We start from the raw sequence: 18,927 nt of genomic DNA on the forward strand, positions 1-18,927 counted from the left end.
GAGTTTTGCCCCATTTTACAGCTTTTCTTGACACATTTGTTAGGTGAATCCCTGCAGTTCAGTTAGGAGCACGGTTGTTAAGTCAGTCTTGGCTTCCCCCCTGACTCTGCTTGTCAGGAGGTCGCAAAAGGGGATCGCGTGATCCCAGGGGACACTGTAGCCCTCATAAATATGAACCAGTTCTCAAGCATCCCAATGTAAATCACCCAGGATGCTGCGAGTGTCGTAAGTGTGAAAAAGAGTCCCTTTTTTCAGTGCCCTTGAAACTTGGGACGGTCACTAAGCAAGCGGCTGTAAGTCGAGAACTACCTGTATTAGGAAAGGCAAGCAGAGCAGACTAAACAAGCCCCCTTCACACGTGCCCCCAAGACACGTGCTCCCGCCCTTGGAAGAGAAAAGGCTTTCCAAGCTTTTGGCACCGGGAATGCACTGAGGCACCCCACACGGGGCCTCCGGCCTGTCGCCACGAATTAAGACGCTTGATGCCCTCTCTGCCGGGAGAGGAATCCCGCGCGGGCTGGCTCCGGCTTCTGCTCTTTCTGCCCGGCTCCCCGGCCAAGAAAACCCACCCAGCGCCAACCATTGTGCGCGAAAGTCCCCGCTGGCTGCGGATCAGGCAGCCAAGAAGGCATCGGCGGCGGCGTGCTGCCCTCTAGTGGATCACGGCCGCGTCGCTCGGTGCGCCAAGCTGGCTGAAGAATCCTTCGGGCACCTTTTCGCGGATGCCGAGCGGAGCGCAGCGCAGCGCGACCCAAACACGCAGACTCCTGCTCCATCTCGGGCTCTATAGACCCAGGAGGCTCGGTTGTCCGCCTTCGGTCTTAAAAATTAACACACACACACGCACGCACGCACGCACACTCTCACCGCCGCAACTTGATTGCTGCAGTGCTGTGCCACGAGAGACATAAAGCGATGCTCGGGACTAGCGCACCTTTTCGGTGCGGACGGATGACATCTAGCGGTCGCCGCGTTTTTGCAGTTTTATATTGACCAATAAAGGAAAATATTTGCTTACGTGGTCTATTGGTCTGTTTATTGTTATTTAGAACTGAAGAAACTTCTTGGATGAGAAGCGAAACTTTTTTCAAGGAAAAAAAGAAAGTCCAGCTACCTTTTGGAAAAGCACCTTTGGGACAACCATGACTTGGATGATTGAGACTCTCCGTGGAAATTTCTTTTACTTCAGTTTTTCAGACAGGACCATTTTAAGGTGTGTGGGCTTCAAATCTCAGCATTTCCCCAGTCAGGATTCATTCATAGCTATCTTTTTTGAAAAAGCCCCTCAAACTTGGTAATTTTAACAGGAGTGGACTTCAACTCCCAGAATTCCCTAGCCAGAAAAACATCCTGAAGAAACACACTAGCAAACTACTTCTATATGGCTATTAGAACCCATGGACTTGTCTATAAAGCCACTAGTAGACCTACTTGACACAAAAGAGGCTTTACCCAAACCATATTCAACCAGATTACTTTATTTTATTACTAGTGGCTTAGCCAAATTTGTATATTGAAGGCCAAACTTCACAGCTCAAACGATCACCCAGCAAACAAAAGTTTTCTTCCTCATTTTAAGGATTATCCTTTTATTTCTCCAAATGGCTTTTTAGGAAAACATACTTGAGACTAGTTGGCAGAAGCAAACTGGGTTTTATTCTTGTAGCTACCATGGTGCTGAGCTTAAAGTGAGCAACTATTCATGGCGGGTAAAGTGCTGTTCAATCTGCTGTGTTTTTGCTCCAACACATCAGTAATTTTATCACATTAAAACTTGTGAAAAGCATGGAATGGTATTGAAGGACAGAGGGAATAAAATTTTGTGTACTTCGCAACTTTAATTATACATACATTCAACCATTGAATAATCAAGACTGTATCTAACTATGACTCCTAGCATCATCCAGAGCTTTTTTCACCTCCTGAGTTACAATGTTCTCTGTCCCTTATTGATTCAACCAAAGACTATATCAGCCTGAAAATCTCTCTGTGAATGATAGACCTCATTGTCTGCAATGTCCATCCATCCATCCATCCATGTTCCCAGGAAAAGAGGTCAGCAGGGAGTCCAGGACACTAAAGTGCTGAGGAACAGAAATAGGAAGATGAAAAGTACAAGTTCTACTGTCCAACTAAAGAAAAAGACATGGAAGCATCAGATTCCCCATGAAAGCCTGCAGATGGTTTGAAATGGCCCTCACCAGGAAATAGATTATACTGGTATTTGGAATTCATCTCATGCAGTTGGGTAACTTTTTTTTTTTAATTTGAAGGTTGCAAGTGATGGTTGGGTTGGAAAAGGGTAGCTGGGATTTATTCCCACCACTCATACAGAAACATGAGCAAATCCCATTCACGCCACTCACTCCTAGTGGGGTTGATCAGGGTCACAGAGAGGAATGGAACCTTGCAAATGGCTGATCTGTTGTTGCAGGAAGCTGGTTTCAAGTGGGCTTCTTGGGAGATGGGGGAGGGGGGGGAAGATGGGCTGGATGGGGATTTCTTAAGGATCTCAAGAAGAAAAAAGAGAATTTATAGAACCAGTGACTGGGGGTATTTTGAAGACAAGGAGCACTCAGGCAGAAAGCAACCTACCGTGATCTAGCAAATTGCTACTGTATTTCAAGAAAGGACCAGCTGAGATGATGGCTGATGGAGGCTTCCTTCCCACTATCACAGAGTCTGGTGAATGGCAGTTCTAAAACAGGGAAAACAAAATGTCATTATCTTGTTCAAGAGAACTGTCAGCCCAACAGACCAGACTAAGACACCAATGTTATGTAGGTCAGGATTACCATATTTTTATTGTAACTGAACCTTGCACTTTATGGTCATGTAAACCAAGGAGGGGCTTGGCTACGCTCTTTTCTCAAATTGGTTTCCTGGGAGACCTCAAAATTTCTGGTTTGGAAAGACAAAAAAACCCCCAAAACCCAGCAAAACACAAAGTGACTCTATGGCAGATCTCAAACTGACTGTTCTGGAGAAGCAAGACTTTAACAGTTGCAACAAGGAAGAAATTGTTGGACTCAAATACAATCTCTATGGCAATCTTAGAAGGTCTCAATAAACACAATAGATTTTTTTTAACACATTACACGTAATCTGCACAACCAACTTATCCTCCCCTCCCTCAGCCTAATCATCTATGCCTCTGATGAACGCTGATGCTTTTTAATAAAATACGTATTTTAATAAAATATATTACAGGCAGTCATCAATTTATTATCACAGTTGAGATCTGTAATATCAACAAGGCAACATTGTGCTCGATTTTACAACTTTTTGTCATGGTTGTTAAGTGAATCACTGCACCTTGTTAAATGAATCATGCAGTTGTTAAGGGAATCCATCTTCCCCCATTGACTTTGCTTGCCAGAAGCTGGCTGGGAAGGTTTTGCAAATGGTGCATGATGCTGGGACACTGCAGATCATGTAAATACTTGCCAGTTGCCAAGCACAGGAATTCTGATCACCTGATCATGGGGATGTTTCAATGGTCATAAATGGACTGGCTGTAAGTCACTTTTTCTGTGCTGTCATAACTTTGAATGATCACCAAAGAAATGGTCCTATGTCAAGGATTATCTGTATTAGATTCACGAATGAAGGCGAATATACATGTCCCAGCATAATGTTGCAGGTTCCAATCTGGGTCGCTCACCAGAGGTTTAATCTTCTGAGTTTTTGGACTCATGCTGGAGCCCATCTCAGGAAAGTTATCTCTAGTATGCTGTTGTGTGTATGGTATTTATAGTATCTGTTGTAAATGGCTTTTAAGATGTTGATTGAGGTGTGTTGATGGCTGGCTTTTAAGTCATTAGCTGTCTTTTTCTTGTGCTGCCCAGCCCTGGCCCTCTAAGTACTTAATAAATCACTCCTGTTAACTGAGAAGGGGCCCATTTCCCAAGCTTCAATCATTTCCCCGGCTGTTTTTGTACCTGCTCATCCAACAATCTTGGTAGTTGCAAAACTGAATCCGTGTCCTTGTTCATTACAGTGTGAGGCTACCAATGAGTTCGGATCTCCTCATCTGACCACTCACATGTGTTCTTGCAATCTGGTGGTTAACTTCCTCCCCGTCTGTCCTACATAGGCACAGGGGCAATCCATGCAGGGAATCCAGTAGATTACATAGGGAGTATCTCCCAATTCCAAGCATTTTTTACCATGCATAAATACCATACCCAGAACAGCACACACTCTGCTAGAGAGAAGTTCCCTGAAGATGGTCTCCAGCACAAGTCCAAAGCTCTGAAGACAAAATCTCTGGTCCTGGTGATCCTGTATTAGAGTCCTTATTTTTGCTGTTACAGATTTAACAAGACTCTTCTCGTACAATGTCAAAGAGAGATCTGATCTACAGTTTCTCCTCCCTCTCTCACCACTGTGCATTTGGCCACCCAGAAGTTGCAGAGGCGGATACGACAGTGTAGATACACTTCTTCAGAATCTGCGATGAATGTGAAAACATTGAAGGAGAAGCGCCCCAACAGAGATACTCCGTCCTCCTCAACTTGCACTGTGCTGTCTTGAGGATTGGGACACCTGCAGAGGGACAGGTAAGATCAGAGAGAGGAGTAGCAGATGTTAGAAGGGATGATGAGGTCAAAGATCACTGTCAGAATCCAATCATATTTCATCTTTAATTATCAAATATAGAAACTCCCAATTCTGCCTTCTTTGGATTCTGCCATAAGAGGGAGAGAAGGGGGAGAACAAAAGGGCTTTATGGCCCTCACTTCCTTCAGTAGACTTCAAAGAGCTGAATGCTGAATGTGTGTTTATTGTAACCTATTGTAACCTCAAAGCGTTAACACCAGAGAACATTAGCATTAACAAAGAAGAGTATTTGCCTTTCATGTAGTTATCTGAAGTCTCCATCCAGACGGAAGAAAGAAGAAACGGGGTGGAATTGTGATACTTGAAACTATCACTGGGAAGGGGGGTTGATTGGGTGGGACTACTGGGGAACCCCTTAAAACCTTGAATGGGAGAGCTTGGACCCCAAGTCCTGTCTAGCATGCCTGCAACCATTTTCTCTTAATAAAGGATTCCTGTTGGAAGAACTATTCCAAGAGTTCTGTCTTCTTAAGATGCAAAGTGGGGTGGGTCCTTACATTAGACAGGACTTGCAAAATTAATCCACCTGGAAGGTAGACCCTTGCCGGGGGATTTTGCAAAAATTTACCATGTCAGACAACGAAGCAAGAGAGGGAGAAAACTCCCTGGAAAGAGAGCCGCTGACCCAGTTGGAACCTTGCCAGATGTTGGGATCCGAGAGGCCAGATTTCTCAGAAGAAGAAGTGGTGGAGACACAGGACCACAAGCCTCACTGGTCGATGGGCGTTGGAAAGAAAAGCGAGTGGGGAAAGGAATCAAGAAAAGTGACCCTGAGACGGGGGACCAAGCAACCAGAATGGAAGCAGGAGATGGAGAAATCCCTGCACGCAAGTGAAGAGGGAGGAAGCTGTATGCCGTACTCAGACTGGATCCTAGAGAGAGCTATTGACCTGATGAAGAGAACTCTCAGCTCCCTAGGAGAGGAGATTCCTGAGCCCTACGCCCGCCCCAGTTCCTGGAGCCACAAAGGGAGAGACACCGAGGGGGACGTGGAACCTGCAACCCCAGGGACATTTACTGATCCAGGAGCTCCCACCCCCTACCGGACCACAGATGGAAATCTGGACGGAAGACACTACCACCCACAATGGAGGCACCGATCCATTCCAAGACGTCCACCGTTGGAGGTGAAATTCAAAGGGGAGCCAACACGCTTGGGGTTTTTCCTAACCCAAGTCCTCAGCTACATGGAGGAATATGGGCAGGACATCCCCAGCGACAAAGCCCGCATCCGGATCGTGCAATCTGCCCTGGATGGACCAGCTGCAGATTGGGTGGTGAACCTGCATGACTCCAATGCCCCAGAACTCAGTAACTTCAACCGTTTCATGTCCTCGTTGAGAAGACGATTTGAAGACCCCCTGGCTGATCGCAAAGCCCGTGAAAGAATAACAACGATGAGGCAGGGCAAACGCCCAGTGGCTGAGTATACACAAGAATTCCGAGCCATTGCCAGCAAACTGAATTGGCCAGAAGACATCCTCCTTGGCCGTTTCAAAGACGGACTAAACTATGATCTATATGATGCTTGCCTGCCCCGAGGAGACCCACATCGACTTGAGGAATGGTACGTCTTGGCAGAGGAAGCAGAGATCGACATATTGAAGAGGCATCGCCGAGGAAAACAATGGAGCCGCCCCCCGCCTGAGCTGACACACCAACCGGTGAAATCATCGGATACAGCCAAGAAGCAGATGGGGTGTTTCAAGTGCGGAAGAGAAGGGCATCGAGCTGTAGAATGCCGCTCAAAGGCCCCCCAGCACAACCCAGACAGATCCCCAATCAACAAACCCAGAGGGTATTCAGCTAAGCCAAAAGAAACAGCCATGAAAATGATGGAAATTGCAGAAACCCCCACCTCTGCTCACCAAGGGGAAAGAACTCCAGCCTACACCACAGGGACGGTGGATGCCTCAGATGACAGCTCGGAAGGCGAACCCCTGGTAAGTGGACGCATCACACCCATCTTCAAAACAGTGACTATATTAATCCCCCCCATGCCCGAAGCTGTGAAGGTGAAAGCCTTAATAGACTCTGGCTGCACCCGCTGCCTCATTAGCCCAACACTAGTGGGGAATCTGGGCATCCCATCCAGGAGACTGGAACAACCAATCTCATTTGGCCAGCTAGATGGATCCATAGCAGGGGGGGTGCCAGCTACCCTAGCCACTCTGCCAATACACCTCTCCCTGGGCAACCATGAAGAGGACTTAACGTTTGTGGTGACCCCAGGTATGGAATGCCCAATGATTCTAGGGATGGAATGGTTGAAAAAATGGAACCCCTGGGTAAATTGGAGGACGACAGAAATCAAATTCCCGAAGGGGGACCCTATGGACTTAAAACCCCAAGAGAGGCTACCAGAATCAAGAATAGAAAAAGCATCCATAGGAGAGGAAAAAAGATTAACAGAAATACCAGAGGAATATAGGGACCTTGCTGAAGTCTTCAGTGAGGAGAGGGCGAATGAGCTTCCCCCCCACCGACCCACAGACTGTACCATTGAATTCAAGCCTGGGGCAAAACTCCCGAAACCCAGATTATACTCCATGAGCCCAAAGGAGAAGGAGGAAATGGAAAGATTTATAAAAAAAAACCTGGAGAGAGGTTTCATTGAACCAGCTAAGCCTAAAGTGGCTGCCCCGGTCCTTTTTAGAGAGAAGAAGGATGGCTCTTTACGTTTATGCGTGGATTATAGGGCCCTGAACACAATCAGTGAAAGCAACCTATACCCGCTGCCCCTCATGAAAGACATGCTGTCACACCTATCGAAAGGGAAAATTTTTTCTAAACTAGACTTAAGGGAAGCTTACTATCGCGTGAGAATCAAGGAAGGGGACGAATGGAAGACTGCATTTAACTGCCCCATGGGGTGCTATCAATTCAAAGTCTTGCCATTTGGATTACAAGGGGGCCCTGCAGTCTTTATGCAATTAATCAATGACGTTCTAAGGGAGCACCTGTTTAAGGGGGTCCTTGTTTACTTGGACGACATTCTTATCTTTACCGAAACAAAAGAAGAACACGTCAAACTTGTCAGAGCGGTTTTAAAGAAGCTGCGAGCCGCTCACCTATATGCCAAACTCTCAAAATGCGAATTCCACCAGGAAAGGATAGACTACCTAGGCTATCGCATATCCCCACAGGGCATTGAAATGGACCCAGAGAAGGTCAGAGCAGTATTAGAATGGGCACCACCCCGCACAAGAAAGCAACTACAAAGTTTCCTGGGCTTTGCAAATTTTTACCGCCAATTCATCCCCTCATTTGCACAGATAGCCTTGCCCCTCACCAACTTACTAAAAACGAAGGGAACATCCTCAGTAAAACCTAGCCAGCCACTAACATGGACAATGGAGTGCCAAGCAGCGTTTGAGAGACTAAAGAGACTTTTTTCTGCCGAACCAGTACTAAGGCACCCAGACATGGACAAGCCCTTCATAATACAGGCAGATGCAAGTGATGTGGCAGTGGGGGCTGTGCTATTACAAGAAAATGATGATGCAGTATTGCAACCCTGTGCATATACATCCAAGAAACTCACGGAAACAGAACAGCGCTGGCCCGTATGGGAGAAGGAGGCTTATGGGATACGTTGGGCATTACTCACATGGCGACAGTTCCTGGAAGGCAACAAAATCCCCTTCCAGGTGTGGACTGATCACAAAAATTTGGAAGCCCTGAAAACTTCCAGGAAACTCAATCCCAAACAAGCCCGCTGGTCCCAGCATTTTCACCAATTCCAATTTAAGCTCAAACATTTACCAGGAAGAAAGAACTTCCTGGCAGATGCATGCCCCAATATAACAGCGCACGAACCACAGACTCTAGACCAATAATGGCAGAGTCACAACTGGCAGCACCAGTAACCACAAGAACCCAAGCCAAATTAAAACCACAACTGGACAGCCAAACTGGAATTGAATTCAGAAAAAGTTTGGAAACAGATGATTGGTTCCAGAAAAATAAAAATGTGTGCACAATGAGAGACGGGTTGCCTTGGATAGGGGAAAAGTTATATATACCAACAACTCAAAGAGTAATTTTCATGCACCTTTGCCATGACACAAAATCAGCAGGGCATTTTGGATTTGTAAAAACTTTACATTTAATTAAACGGCAATTTTGGTGGCCATCCATGAAAAAGGACATTGAAAGTTATATAGCCAGTTGTCCAAAATGTGCCACGGCAAAGAGGTTGCAAGGGAAAGTGCCAGGACTATTGCAAACAGTGGCAAGTCCCTCAGCCCCCTGGAGAGAAATAGCCATGGATTTTATAGTGGAATTGCCAGAAAGCAATGGGAATACTGTGGTCTGGACGGTCACGGACTTGTTTTCCAAACAGGTGCATTTTATCCCTTGCCAAAAGATTCCCACTGCAAAAGCCTTAGCAAAACTTTTCATCCAACACATTTACAGATTGCATGGGGCACCCCAACGCATCATCTCTGACAGGGGGGTGCAATTTACGTCTGCATTTTGGAAGGAATTTTTATCCCTCTTAGGAACCACTCAGGGACTGACATCTAGCCACCACCCTCAAGGAAATGGGGGGGCTGAAAAAATGAACTCAGTACTTAAGCAATATTTAAGATGTTTTCTTAGTTTCCAGCAGACCGAGTGGGCGGACTTACTCCCCTTTGCAGAAGTTGCCTACAATAATGCAGTCCACTCCAGCACAGGTTACACTCCTTTTCAAATAGCCACCGGTCAAAGTTTCAACCCCATGCCAGAATTAACCCCAAACGAACCAACGATCCCCTCGCTGAAAGAATGGATGGAAAAATTACAAAACACCTGGCCAATAGTCAGAAAAGCACTAGATGAAGCTAGGCAGGCTTACAAAACACAAGCCGATAAAAAAAGGGTTGAGCCTACACCATTCATTATAGGAGAGATGGTGTACTTATCTACAAAATACCTAAAGTCCCTACAGCCCTGTAAAAAACTTGGACCAAAATACATAGGACCTTTTCCAATTAAAAGAATCATAAATCCAGTAACAGTAGAATTAGAATTACCCAAAAATCTCAGGCAAATACACCCAATTTTTCATTGCAGCTTGCTGAAAAGAGAGCATCAGTCACCTCTACGGCCAAAAATCCCCCCCCCACCACCTCCAATCATGGTGGAGGGTGAACAACACTTCGAAATAAAGGAAGTCCTTGACTCTAGGAGATATCATGGAGCAACTCAGTACCTAGTTGCCTGGAAACACCTCCCTCCCTCACAAAATGAGTGGGTCCATAAACGTCATGTCAGAGCCCCGAAGCTATTGAAGAAGTTTCACACAGAGTATCCTAACAAGCCTGACTAAATTTTATACTTGTGTTTTCTTTCAGGTGGATCTCTCTTATTTTTAAGAGGGGCCGGATGTCAGAATCCAATCATATTTCATCTTTAATTATCAAATATAGAAACTCCCAATTCTGCCTTCTTTGGATTCTGCCATAAGAGGGAGAGAAGGGGGAGAACAAAAGGGCTTTATGGCCCTCACTTCCTTCAGTAGACTTCAAAGAGCTGAATGCTGAATGTGTGTTTATTGTAACCTATTGTAACCTCAAAGCGTTAACACCAGAGAACATTAGCATTAACAAAGAAGAGTATTTGCCTTTCATGTAGTTATCTGAAGTCTCCATCCAGACGGAAGAAAGAAGAAACGGGGTGGAATTGTGATACTTGAAACTATCACTGGGAAGGGGGGTTGATTGGGTGGGACTACTGGGGAACCCCTTAAAACCTTGAATGGGAGAGCTTGGACCCCAAGTCCTGTCTAGCATGCCTGCAACCATTTTCTCTTAATAAAGGAGTCCTTTTGGAAGAACTATTCCAAGAGTTCTGTCTTCTTAAGATGCAAAGTGGGGTGGGTCCTTACAATCACTTCATGTTTACCTGTTGCTCACTTATCATTGATACAATACAGGTAGTCCTCAACTTATGACCCCAATTGAGCCCCAAATTTCTGTTGTTAAGTGAGACATTTGTTAAGTGAGTTTTGCCCCATTTTATGACCTTGCTAACCAAAATTGTTAAGTGAATCACTGCAGATGTTAAGCAAGTAACAACTCTTGCAAGAAAGGTTGTTCAGTGGGGCAAAACTCATTTAATGTCAGAATCCAGTTATATTTCCTTTCTATCTTCTCTGATATAAAACCAATTCTTACTCTCTCCTGGATCCTGTCATACTACTAAGGGGGAGGGGGTATGCATGGGGGTTTTATTATTTTCACTTCCTCTATTCACTACAAAATAACCTTTTGTTGATTCGCTTTGGGTCTGCTAGCCATCACAATGTAACATTTGCCTTTCATCCTATGCCCCTCTGAACTTCTCCTCCTTACCGGCCAGCGAGAGAAAGGGGGGGGGGGGGAAGATGCAGCCTCCAGGATCTGTGTGAGGAGATGTTGAATGATCATGCCCAACGGAGCAAGATTGAAGTTATCTTTCCTGGATTTAACACCTAGAAATCTGCCGGTCTGAATCGACCAGAAGAACTGCGGGGTGGGGGCTGCTTAGGGACACTTTAAAACATCGAATTGTAAGGGAACCCCTCAGATCCTGTCTATCATGCCTGCTATCAATTTCTCTTAATAAAAGTCCCTGTTGGAAGAGATCATTTCCAAGAGTTCTGCTTTCTTAAGATGTGGATTGAAGTGGGTCCTTACACTTAACAAGTGTTTTCTTAGCAACAGACATTTTGGGCTCAACTGTGTTGTAAGTCGAGCACTATATATATATATATACAAATCAGGCTAAAAGCAGCTTATTCTTAGTACTGCAACTTTGTTTGCCAGTTAGGTTCTGATGCCAGCCATTAGGAATCTTATTACTATCTCAAAGGCGACCAATGCTGTAGCTCCTCAATTCTCTGTATTTCCTCTTCTTTGAATGGCAGATCCCACTAAGCACAGATGAGAAACACCTGCTCTTTCAGATAGTAATAATAATAATAATAATCATCATCATCATCACTGATCATCATCTTTATTGATTAGCCCGTGGGCCATATCAAGGTGCAGAGTTCCAAACACATGTTATACTAAAATGCAATAAAAACATTTTAGAATGGAATTAGTTAAAGTATAATTTAGGATAAAATAGAAATAAAATACAATTTAAAATGAAATTAGAATCAAATACGGCAATTTAAGAGGTAGATAGACCAAATATGATAAAATTATATTTCACTATCACCCCTACAATCGACCCCAACCAGTCTCACCTATTCTGATCTCAGCCGAGTCATTTTGCTCAGGTATTGTGCTGTGTTAAATGCAATTTTCAACATCTTTCAGATGTTCCTAAATGACCTCACATCCCTCACTACTGGAGTTGCTAACGGGGACAAGAAGTCCTCTCCACCCCAAAGTACCTAAACTCTGTCTCCTTTCCATTCCCACGAACAGCTTACTGGTTGGTGATGAGATCCCACCGAAGGCTGGAGGAAGGGTCTCTGTCTGGTGTGGCCCAGCACGAGGACAAGGTGACCACAAAGCGGCTGGGGTCAGCTCCCAAAACCTTGATGCCCACATAGGCTTTGTGGTTGACCGTGAGAAAAATAGGGCTCTGGGCAAACGGTTTGCTGTACTGGGGATCTTGGTACAAGGTCATGATGGCCTGGTAGTTCCCTTGGCCAGAGGAGATGGTCATGTTAATGATGCTATCAAAGGAATAAAAGAGAAGAGAATTATCATGCTTTTTGTCAAAGTTATGGAGAAAGCGTGAAGGAAACATCACAAGTTCTCAGAGATAACTGTGTTGTAGGAATGGGGGATATGGGAGAGAGATAAGAAGAAAATAGTTAAGAAACAGCAGAATGGAAGCCTTGGTGAGACTCTTGGCAGAGACTTTTATTTAGAAGATCCTGTAGGGTTGGTTTAACACTATGTAAGAATTCTACAGAAATCTTTCCACATACAAATTAAGTTCTATAGGAATAAGAAGATCCTGGATCAAATTCTGAGTCTTCTTTAATACATGCTTACAATACGGCTAAGCTAAATGTCTGGGCAGGGTCTCAAAGCACTAACTTTGCTTAAATTAAGCAACTCTGGTGAGGGACAAATCCTTCCTTCTAAAAAGAAAGTATGACCTGCATTTGTTACATACCAGGAGTATGTTGAAAATATCACTAAACAATTTATGTGAAACAGACACTTCAAACAACAATCTTAGCCAGATCGGTTATAAACATAGTAGCTGCATTTGTATAACATACTAAGGCAGGGGTGGGGAACCTTGGCCCTTTTATGACTCATGGACTTCAACTCCCAGAATTCCTGCGCCAGCCATGCTGAGGGGAAAGGGAGAGGTTTCCATGCTGAGCCATGCTGGCTCAGGAATTCTAGGAGTTGAAGTCCACAAGTCATAAAAGAGCCAAGGTTGCCTACCCCTGCACTAAGGCTTCACTGTGATAAGAGCAGTGTTACTCAACTTGGCAACTTTAAAATGCGTGGACCTCAGCTCCTAGAATTCCTCAACCACAGACATGTCAAACTTGCGACGTCACGCAACGTATCGGAGCTTTTTTGCCATTGCTGGCAATAGGGTGGGCGCGGCTCCTGTATGATGAAACTGGCCCGCGGGCCAGCAGTTTGACACCCCTGCTCAACCAGTCAAAGTCCACACATCTTAAAGTTGTCCAGATTGATAAGCTCTGGGTTCAACTTCTTGTGGTTCAGTGTAACTCAGATTGTTTGATTTAGATTATGATTCAATCTATTGAGTAAACCCTAAATAGTAACCAAGGAAGCAGGATCTGTGAACTCCAGTAATGTATTTTTACATCATTGTAATGCATCATAAGACACGGCATCACCGTGCATCGGTTTTTACTCCGATGTACCCACCTGGAGATGCAATGCCTCAGTGGTAGTATATCAATATTGTAAATAATTCTAAGTAATGAGTGGTCTATTTTTGCCCAGATTTCAAAAAGAAAGGACTGGGCTATTTAGGATTTTTGAGGAAGTTCTGCCACCTAGCGGTAGAGAAGGAAATTCTAACCACATTATGGAATGATCCGGAGATGTTATCTTCTCAACATTCACATCAGTGGTGGGATTCAGCCAGTTCACACCACTTCAGCAGAACCGGTAGCTAGTATTTTGTTGCCCAGGCCCAGAATGGACTTCTGGAAGAGGCATCCACATAGAGAACCGGTTGTTCACATATTTGAATCCCACACTGATTCACATATTGGCTCTTTCCCTAGTGATCTCACTGCTGTCAGTTTTTTTCCCCAGCTTCAGTTCAGATTTGAAGCAGGGTGCCACAGAATAGAAACCAGACAGGAACATGCAGTCCACGTACCACTCAGGGTTCTAGAGCAGGGGTGTCAAACTCAATTTCATTGAGGGCCGCATCAGTATTACGGTTGTCCTGGGGGGGGCAGGTAGGTGTGGCCAGGGTGGGCACGGCCTACTGGGTGGGCATGGCTGAAGTGGGTGTGGCCTACTGGTGGGCATGGCCAGCTCTACATCATTCGCGTCAAGGGTGCCTGTGGGGGCCTGGGTAGGAGTGGGACAGATCTGAGGGTCTCTGGCAGAAGGGGGTGGGACCAGGACAAGTGCCAAGGCATAGTCAACTGGAAGAGCCTGCTGAAACCCCTCCCCTGGAACCCATCAAGCCGGATATGTGAAGTAGGCGAGGGCCATTTGCTGGCCACTTCCAGGCAATGGTGCATTTCTTCAGTCTTCACAAAGGGTGACACCTGCCCAGCATGCACCCAGGGGGTGGGGCTGATGCAGCAGGGGCCGGTCCCTTGTTGTTTCCAGGTGGCCTTGTGGAACTAAGACTGAATGCGTTTCAGCATAAATGGCCACCACAAAATTATACATTGGCTCCCGGCTAGCCTGGTCCAGGGCCAAGGCAGTGGGGGCCGTTCCCTCACTGTTTCCAGGATGGCTTCGCAGGCCACATGAAACCATGTCATGGGCCACATCCAGCCCCCGGGCCTTGTGTTTGACATGTCTGTTCTAGAGTGTGAGGTGTGTAAGAAAGGAAAAAGGAGAGGGAAACAGCAAATAAGGAAGCAGCAAATCCTTCACACCTGGAAGACAGCAGGAAAATTGAACAAAAAGTACACAAAAGTAAACAGCGTGGTAATGTGTGGGATTTTAATAAGAAGGAAGAATGCAAGCATGGGAAATTTGTCCAGCTGAACTCACTCATGGATGGGGTAGATGACGGGTGCTATGGAGAGATTGATGTTTAGTGGGAAAGCACAGGAGAAGCGCAGGAAAAGAAACCGGTCTCGGCTGATCATCCCGCCGTAGGTGTTCTCCAGATGACCCTGCACTACGTTGGTGTAGATAGCATGGGTTGTATTTGCCTAGAAAGAGCGGGAGAGAGAAAAAATTGGGATGAAAAAGAAGAAGAGGACAATTTCTTCTTGTTGCAACATTTGTTATCTAGGAATATGTTAATCCAGGAATAGACAACTGATTTAAAGGCAGTCCTCAACGGACCACCAATCAGGATTGGAACCTCTATTGTTAAGTGCTTTTGTTGTTGTGCCTGATTTTACAACCTTTTTTGTCATGGCTGTTAAGCAAATCATGGGGTCGTTAACAAATTGGCTTCCCTCATGGGTCTTGCTTGTCAGATGTCCCCTTAGAACAAGGGTCTTCAAACTTGGCCCTTTTATGATTTGTGGCACGCTGGCTGAGGAATCCTGGGAGTTGAAGTGCACAAGTCATAAAAGGGCCAAGTTTTGAAGACCCCTGGTCTGGATGCAAGCCTGCAGTTTCATCAAAATGGCCGACTGAGGAATTCTGGGAGTTGAAGTCTACAAGTCATAAAAGAGCCAAATTTGAAGATCATTAATGGTGATCCCATGACCCTAGGACAGTCCAACTGTCGTAAATTCATGCCAGTTGCCAAACACCCAAATTCTAATCCCATGACTATGGAGAAGGTACATTGCTTGTGAATGTCCATGGAAATTCTCAATCATGGTTGTCCCAAAGGCGCTTTTTCATGAGGCAACTGGACTTTCTTGTTTTTCTTTGAAGACATTTTGCTTCTCATTCAAGAAGCTTCTTTAACTCTGACTGGATGGTGGGGAAGGGAAGGATTTATATTCCTTGCAGACAGCCGGTCATTTGCTTCTTTTAGAGAGTCGTTGAAGCCACTAAAAGAATGCAAATGCCCCGTTGTCTGCAAGGAATATAAATATAAATAAATTTAAATCCTTCCATTCCAGTCCAAGCTGAAGAAGCTTCTTGGATAAAGAAGCGAAACGTCAGAGCTGAAGAAGTTTCTTGGATAAAGAAGCGAAACGTCTTCAAAGAAAAACAAGGAAGTCCAGTTGCCTCTTGAAAAAGTACCTTTGGGATAATGCTTGTGAATGCAAGGTTAAGTCATAAGTCACTTTCTTTAGCACCCTTGTAACTTTGAACAGTCATTAAACAAATGGTCCTAAATTGAGGACTACCTGTATCTTATTAATCTGGCTTTAGTTTTGTGAAAGGCTTGTCTAGAACTGCCCTTCACCTGATTCTTTTGACAGCAGGTCTTCCAACTAAAGCAGGGGTAGGCAACCTTGGCTCTTTTGTGACTCGTGGACTTCAACTCCCAGAATTCCTGAGCCAGCATAGCTCAGCTTGGAAACCTCTCCCTTTCACCTCAGCATGGCTGGCTCAGGAATTCTGGGAGTTGAAGTCCACGAGTCATAAAAGAGCCAAGGTTGCCTACCCCTGAACTAAAGGAATGACTATGTTGGTGCATCTCAGGTGCTTCTTGCTTCTGCCTACCTCCATTTGGGTCCCACAGGTTTTCTGCATTGTGTCAAAGTAGAAGACGAGTCTGTCCCCAACTAAGGAGCCCGTGCAACTGGGGTCAGCGAGGTGGAGCCTTTCAGCAGAGAATCCATCAGTGAAAAGGAGGCAACGGGAGAGAGAGACCGTACTTCTGCTGCTGGTGCAGAGCAGCTGGTAATCTGCAAAAAAATGAAATCGCCCATAAATGATATTTGGCTTAACAGAATGACAGAGTTGGAAGGGACCTTGGAGGTCTTCTAGTCTAAGCCCCAGCTCAAGCAAGAGTCCCTATACCATTTCAGACAAGTGGTTGTCCAATCTGTTCTTAAAAACTTCCAGTGTTGGAGCACTCACAACTTCTGGAGGAGAGTCGTTCCACTGATTGATTGTTTTCATTGACAGGAAATTTCTCCTAGGTTGCTTCTCTCCTTGATTAGTTTCCATCCGTTGCTTCTTGTCCTGCCCTCAGGTGCTTTGGAAAATAGCTTCACTCCCTCTTCTTTGGAGCAACCCCTGAGATATTGGAAGACGTCCCCCCTCGTCCTTCTCTTCATTAGACTAGACATACCCAGTTCCAGCAACTGTTCTTCAGTCAGAGATTCTGTTTACAGATGATGAGTCACTTCATTGAACCAAATGGTGACAACCAGGATCATGTTGATTTCTTTTCCTAAATCAAACCAATGGGTTGAACTGGATTTGTCCAAACAGAACAATTAACTTTGCATTTCAGATGGAAATGTTTTGATGTTTGGAATGAAATGGACACTTTGAAAATGGATCAGGATGATTTATATCCCCCTAGAAAATCTCTTGGTCTAAAAAAAAAAATCTGACATTCTGTTGACAATTCTTCTGCATTTTAATACCCATTTTCTCCCATGAGATGGAGAAGAATTGGTCTTTTGTTTGATTTTTATTTTCAAAAGAAAATGCCCAAGAATAGGAGGTGGGGCTCTTGCTGTTTGGTTATGAGATAACAAAAGCGTAGATGCAATATGACAATAATCCCTTCAGCCTGGCTTCTCTTGTTTCTGAATATAGGTAGTCCTTGTTTAATGACCAGTCTCTTAGCAACGGTTCAAAATTACAATTCCCCCCCCCCCAAGGTACTTTACAATCAGGCTCCAGAGTTCCAATGGTCACACCCCTCCCCCCTGTGGTCACATGATTGCATTTTGTGCATTGGCAACCAGCTTGCATTTATGAATGTTTTTAACGTCCCACAATCATGTGACCATAATTTTTGGCAGTTTGGGCCAGTTTGGTGTTTATTGGGTTCATTTAATGACCAGTAGGTTTGCTTAATGACCAAGGCAAAAAAAAGGTCATAAAATTGGGCATGGCATATTGTCACCTGCTGAATGACCACATCTTATGACCATAATTCTGGGCTCAATGAAAGTCGTAAGTCGAGGACTACCTGGATTCCCCAAGTGAAGCCATCACAAAGGAATTCTTCAGCAAGCAGGAAGGAGCAGGGAGACTCCTGAGGGATGGAGATACGGTGTGTTACGGAAACACGTTGCAATGGAAATCTTGGCCATAGTGCAACAGTTAAGAATGAGATGGAGGAGCAGAAGAAGCAAGGAAGGAAGGACGGAGGGAGGGGACTTTTCAGGAAACCGTGGAACAGAGTTGAATGATTAAGCTTTGGAAAGGCTCCGCTGGAGCCACTGAACCCAGATAGAGGAAGATAAAGAGCAGAGAGGCTGGAAATGAAAGGCTGAACGTCAGTTCATGCATAAATACATTTTTCCTCACTTGACGCCAATTTCAAGGAAGAACAACTCGAGGGTTGTTATATGGATGCCAAAAACAGAAGTCTGGATTAAGGTTTTTTTCTTTAAAAAAGTCTTCATGCAGCTGCAACCAGAGGATCAAAGCCCTTCCCCTTTTTCACACGTGAAGCTTGTAAAAAAAACGGGGCAGGACTTCCATCCCCTGGTCACAGAACCAATAAAGGAGAATATTTGTAGCTCAGGGTTGAAATGAAGGGTCCTTGGTGCTCTCCGAGCTTCCTTGTTTTCTTGCAGACGTTTCATTACCAAACGAGGTAACACCATCAGTGCCATCTTGACTTTTGACACCGGCCCCTGCAGACTCTTCTGCGGCAGCGATTTTGAACGTGAACCAAATTTGCATTCAAAGGCAAACAGTACAAAGGGGAAGACTGGAAATCAGCGCAGGCTTTTGCTTACCATAGTCAGCTCTTTTGGTGGGGCTATAAGATTTGTGGCAGAAGCAGCCCCATTTTCCTCCCCTTTCCCCACACCACTCCTCCTCTCCACAAGCCAAGTCAAGGCAGGGGTCAGCGGCAGCTGCAAAAATACAACAAACCCAAGAGGTTTATTAGCAATCGGCTTGGTCCTCGTGATATTCCTCTGCCCTTTCTTTGATTGAGCAATAATGGCAAGACATGATTCAGAGCATCTCAGCAATCTCAAGGTTATTTGCTGCGGATCTGCAGAAGTTTCATTAGGAATCAGATTTGTCAGCCTAAAGTAGCAGCCAATAAAGATAAGATAAGATAAGATAAGAT

The 18,927-nt window shown here is 45.0% G+C and overlaps 1 protein-coding gene across 1 annotated transcript in view; it reads right to left on the reverse strand.

Moving 5' to 3' along the window:
* Positions 1-1,818: 1,818 nt before the first annotated feature.
* The window catches only part of LOC120300082 (alpha-tectorin-like), a 34,585-nt gene continuing 17,476 nt past the window's right edge, over positions 1,819-18,927 (reverse strand). The window contains exons 8-14 of the mRNA XM_039325631.1: positions 18,587-18,706; positions 16,380-16,564; positions 14,793-14,956; positions 12,035-12,283; positions 4,386-4,548; positions 2,596-2,698; positions 1,819-2,084 (exon numbers count right to left, since the gene is read on the reverse strand). Of these exons, the coding sequence (XP_039181565.1) occupies positions 2,077-2,084; positions 2,596-2,698; positions 4,386-4,548; positions 12,035-12,283; positions 14,793-14,956; positions 16,380-16,564; positions 18,587-18,706 (992 nt within the window). The 3' untranslated portion in view covers positions 1,819-2,076. The remainder of the gene's footprint in view (positions 2,085-2,595; positions 2,699-4,385; positions 4,549-12,034; positions 12,284-14,792; positions 14,957-16,379; positions 16,565-18,586; positions 18,707-18,927) is intronic.

Source organism: Crotalus tigris, unplaced genomic scaffold, assembly GCF_016545835.1.
Source record: "Crotalus tigris isolate CLP2741 ecotype Arizona unplaced genomic scaffold, ASM1654583v1 scf7180000024338.4412243, whole genome shotgun sequence".
In the NCBI taxonomy this organism is placed as follows: Eukaryota; Metazoa; Chordata; class Lepidosauria; order Squamata; family Viperidae; genus Crotalus; species Crotalus tigris.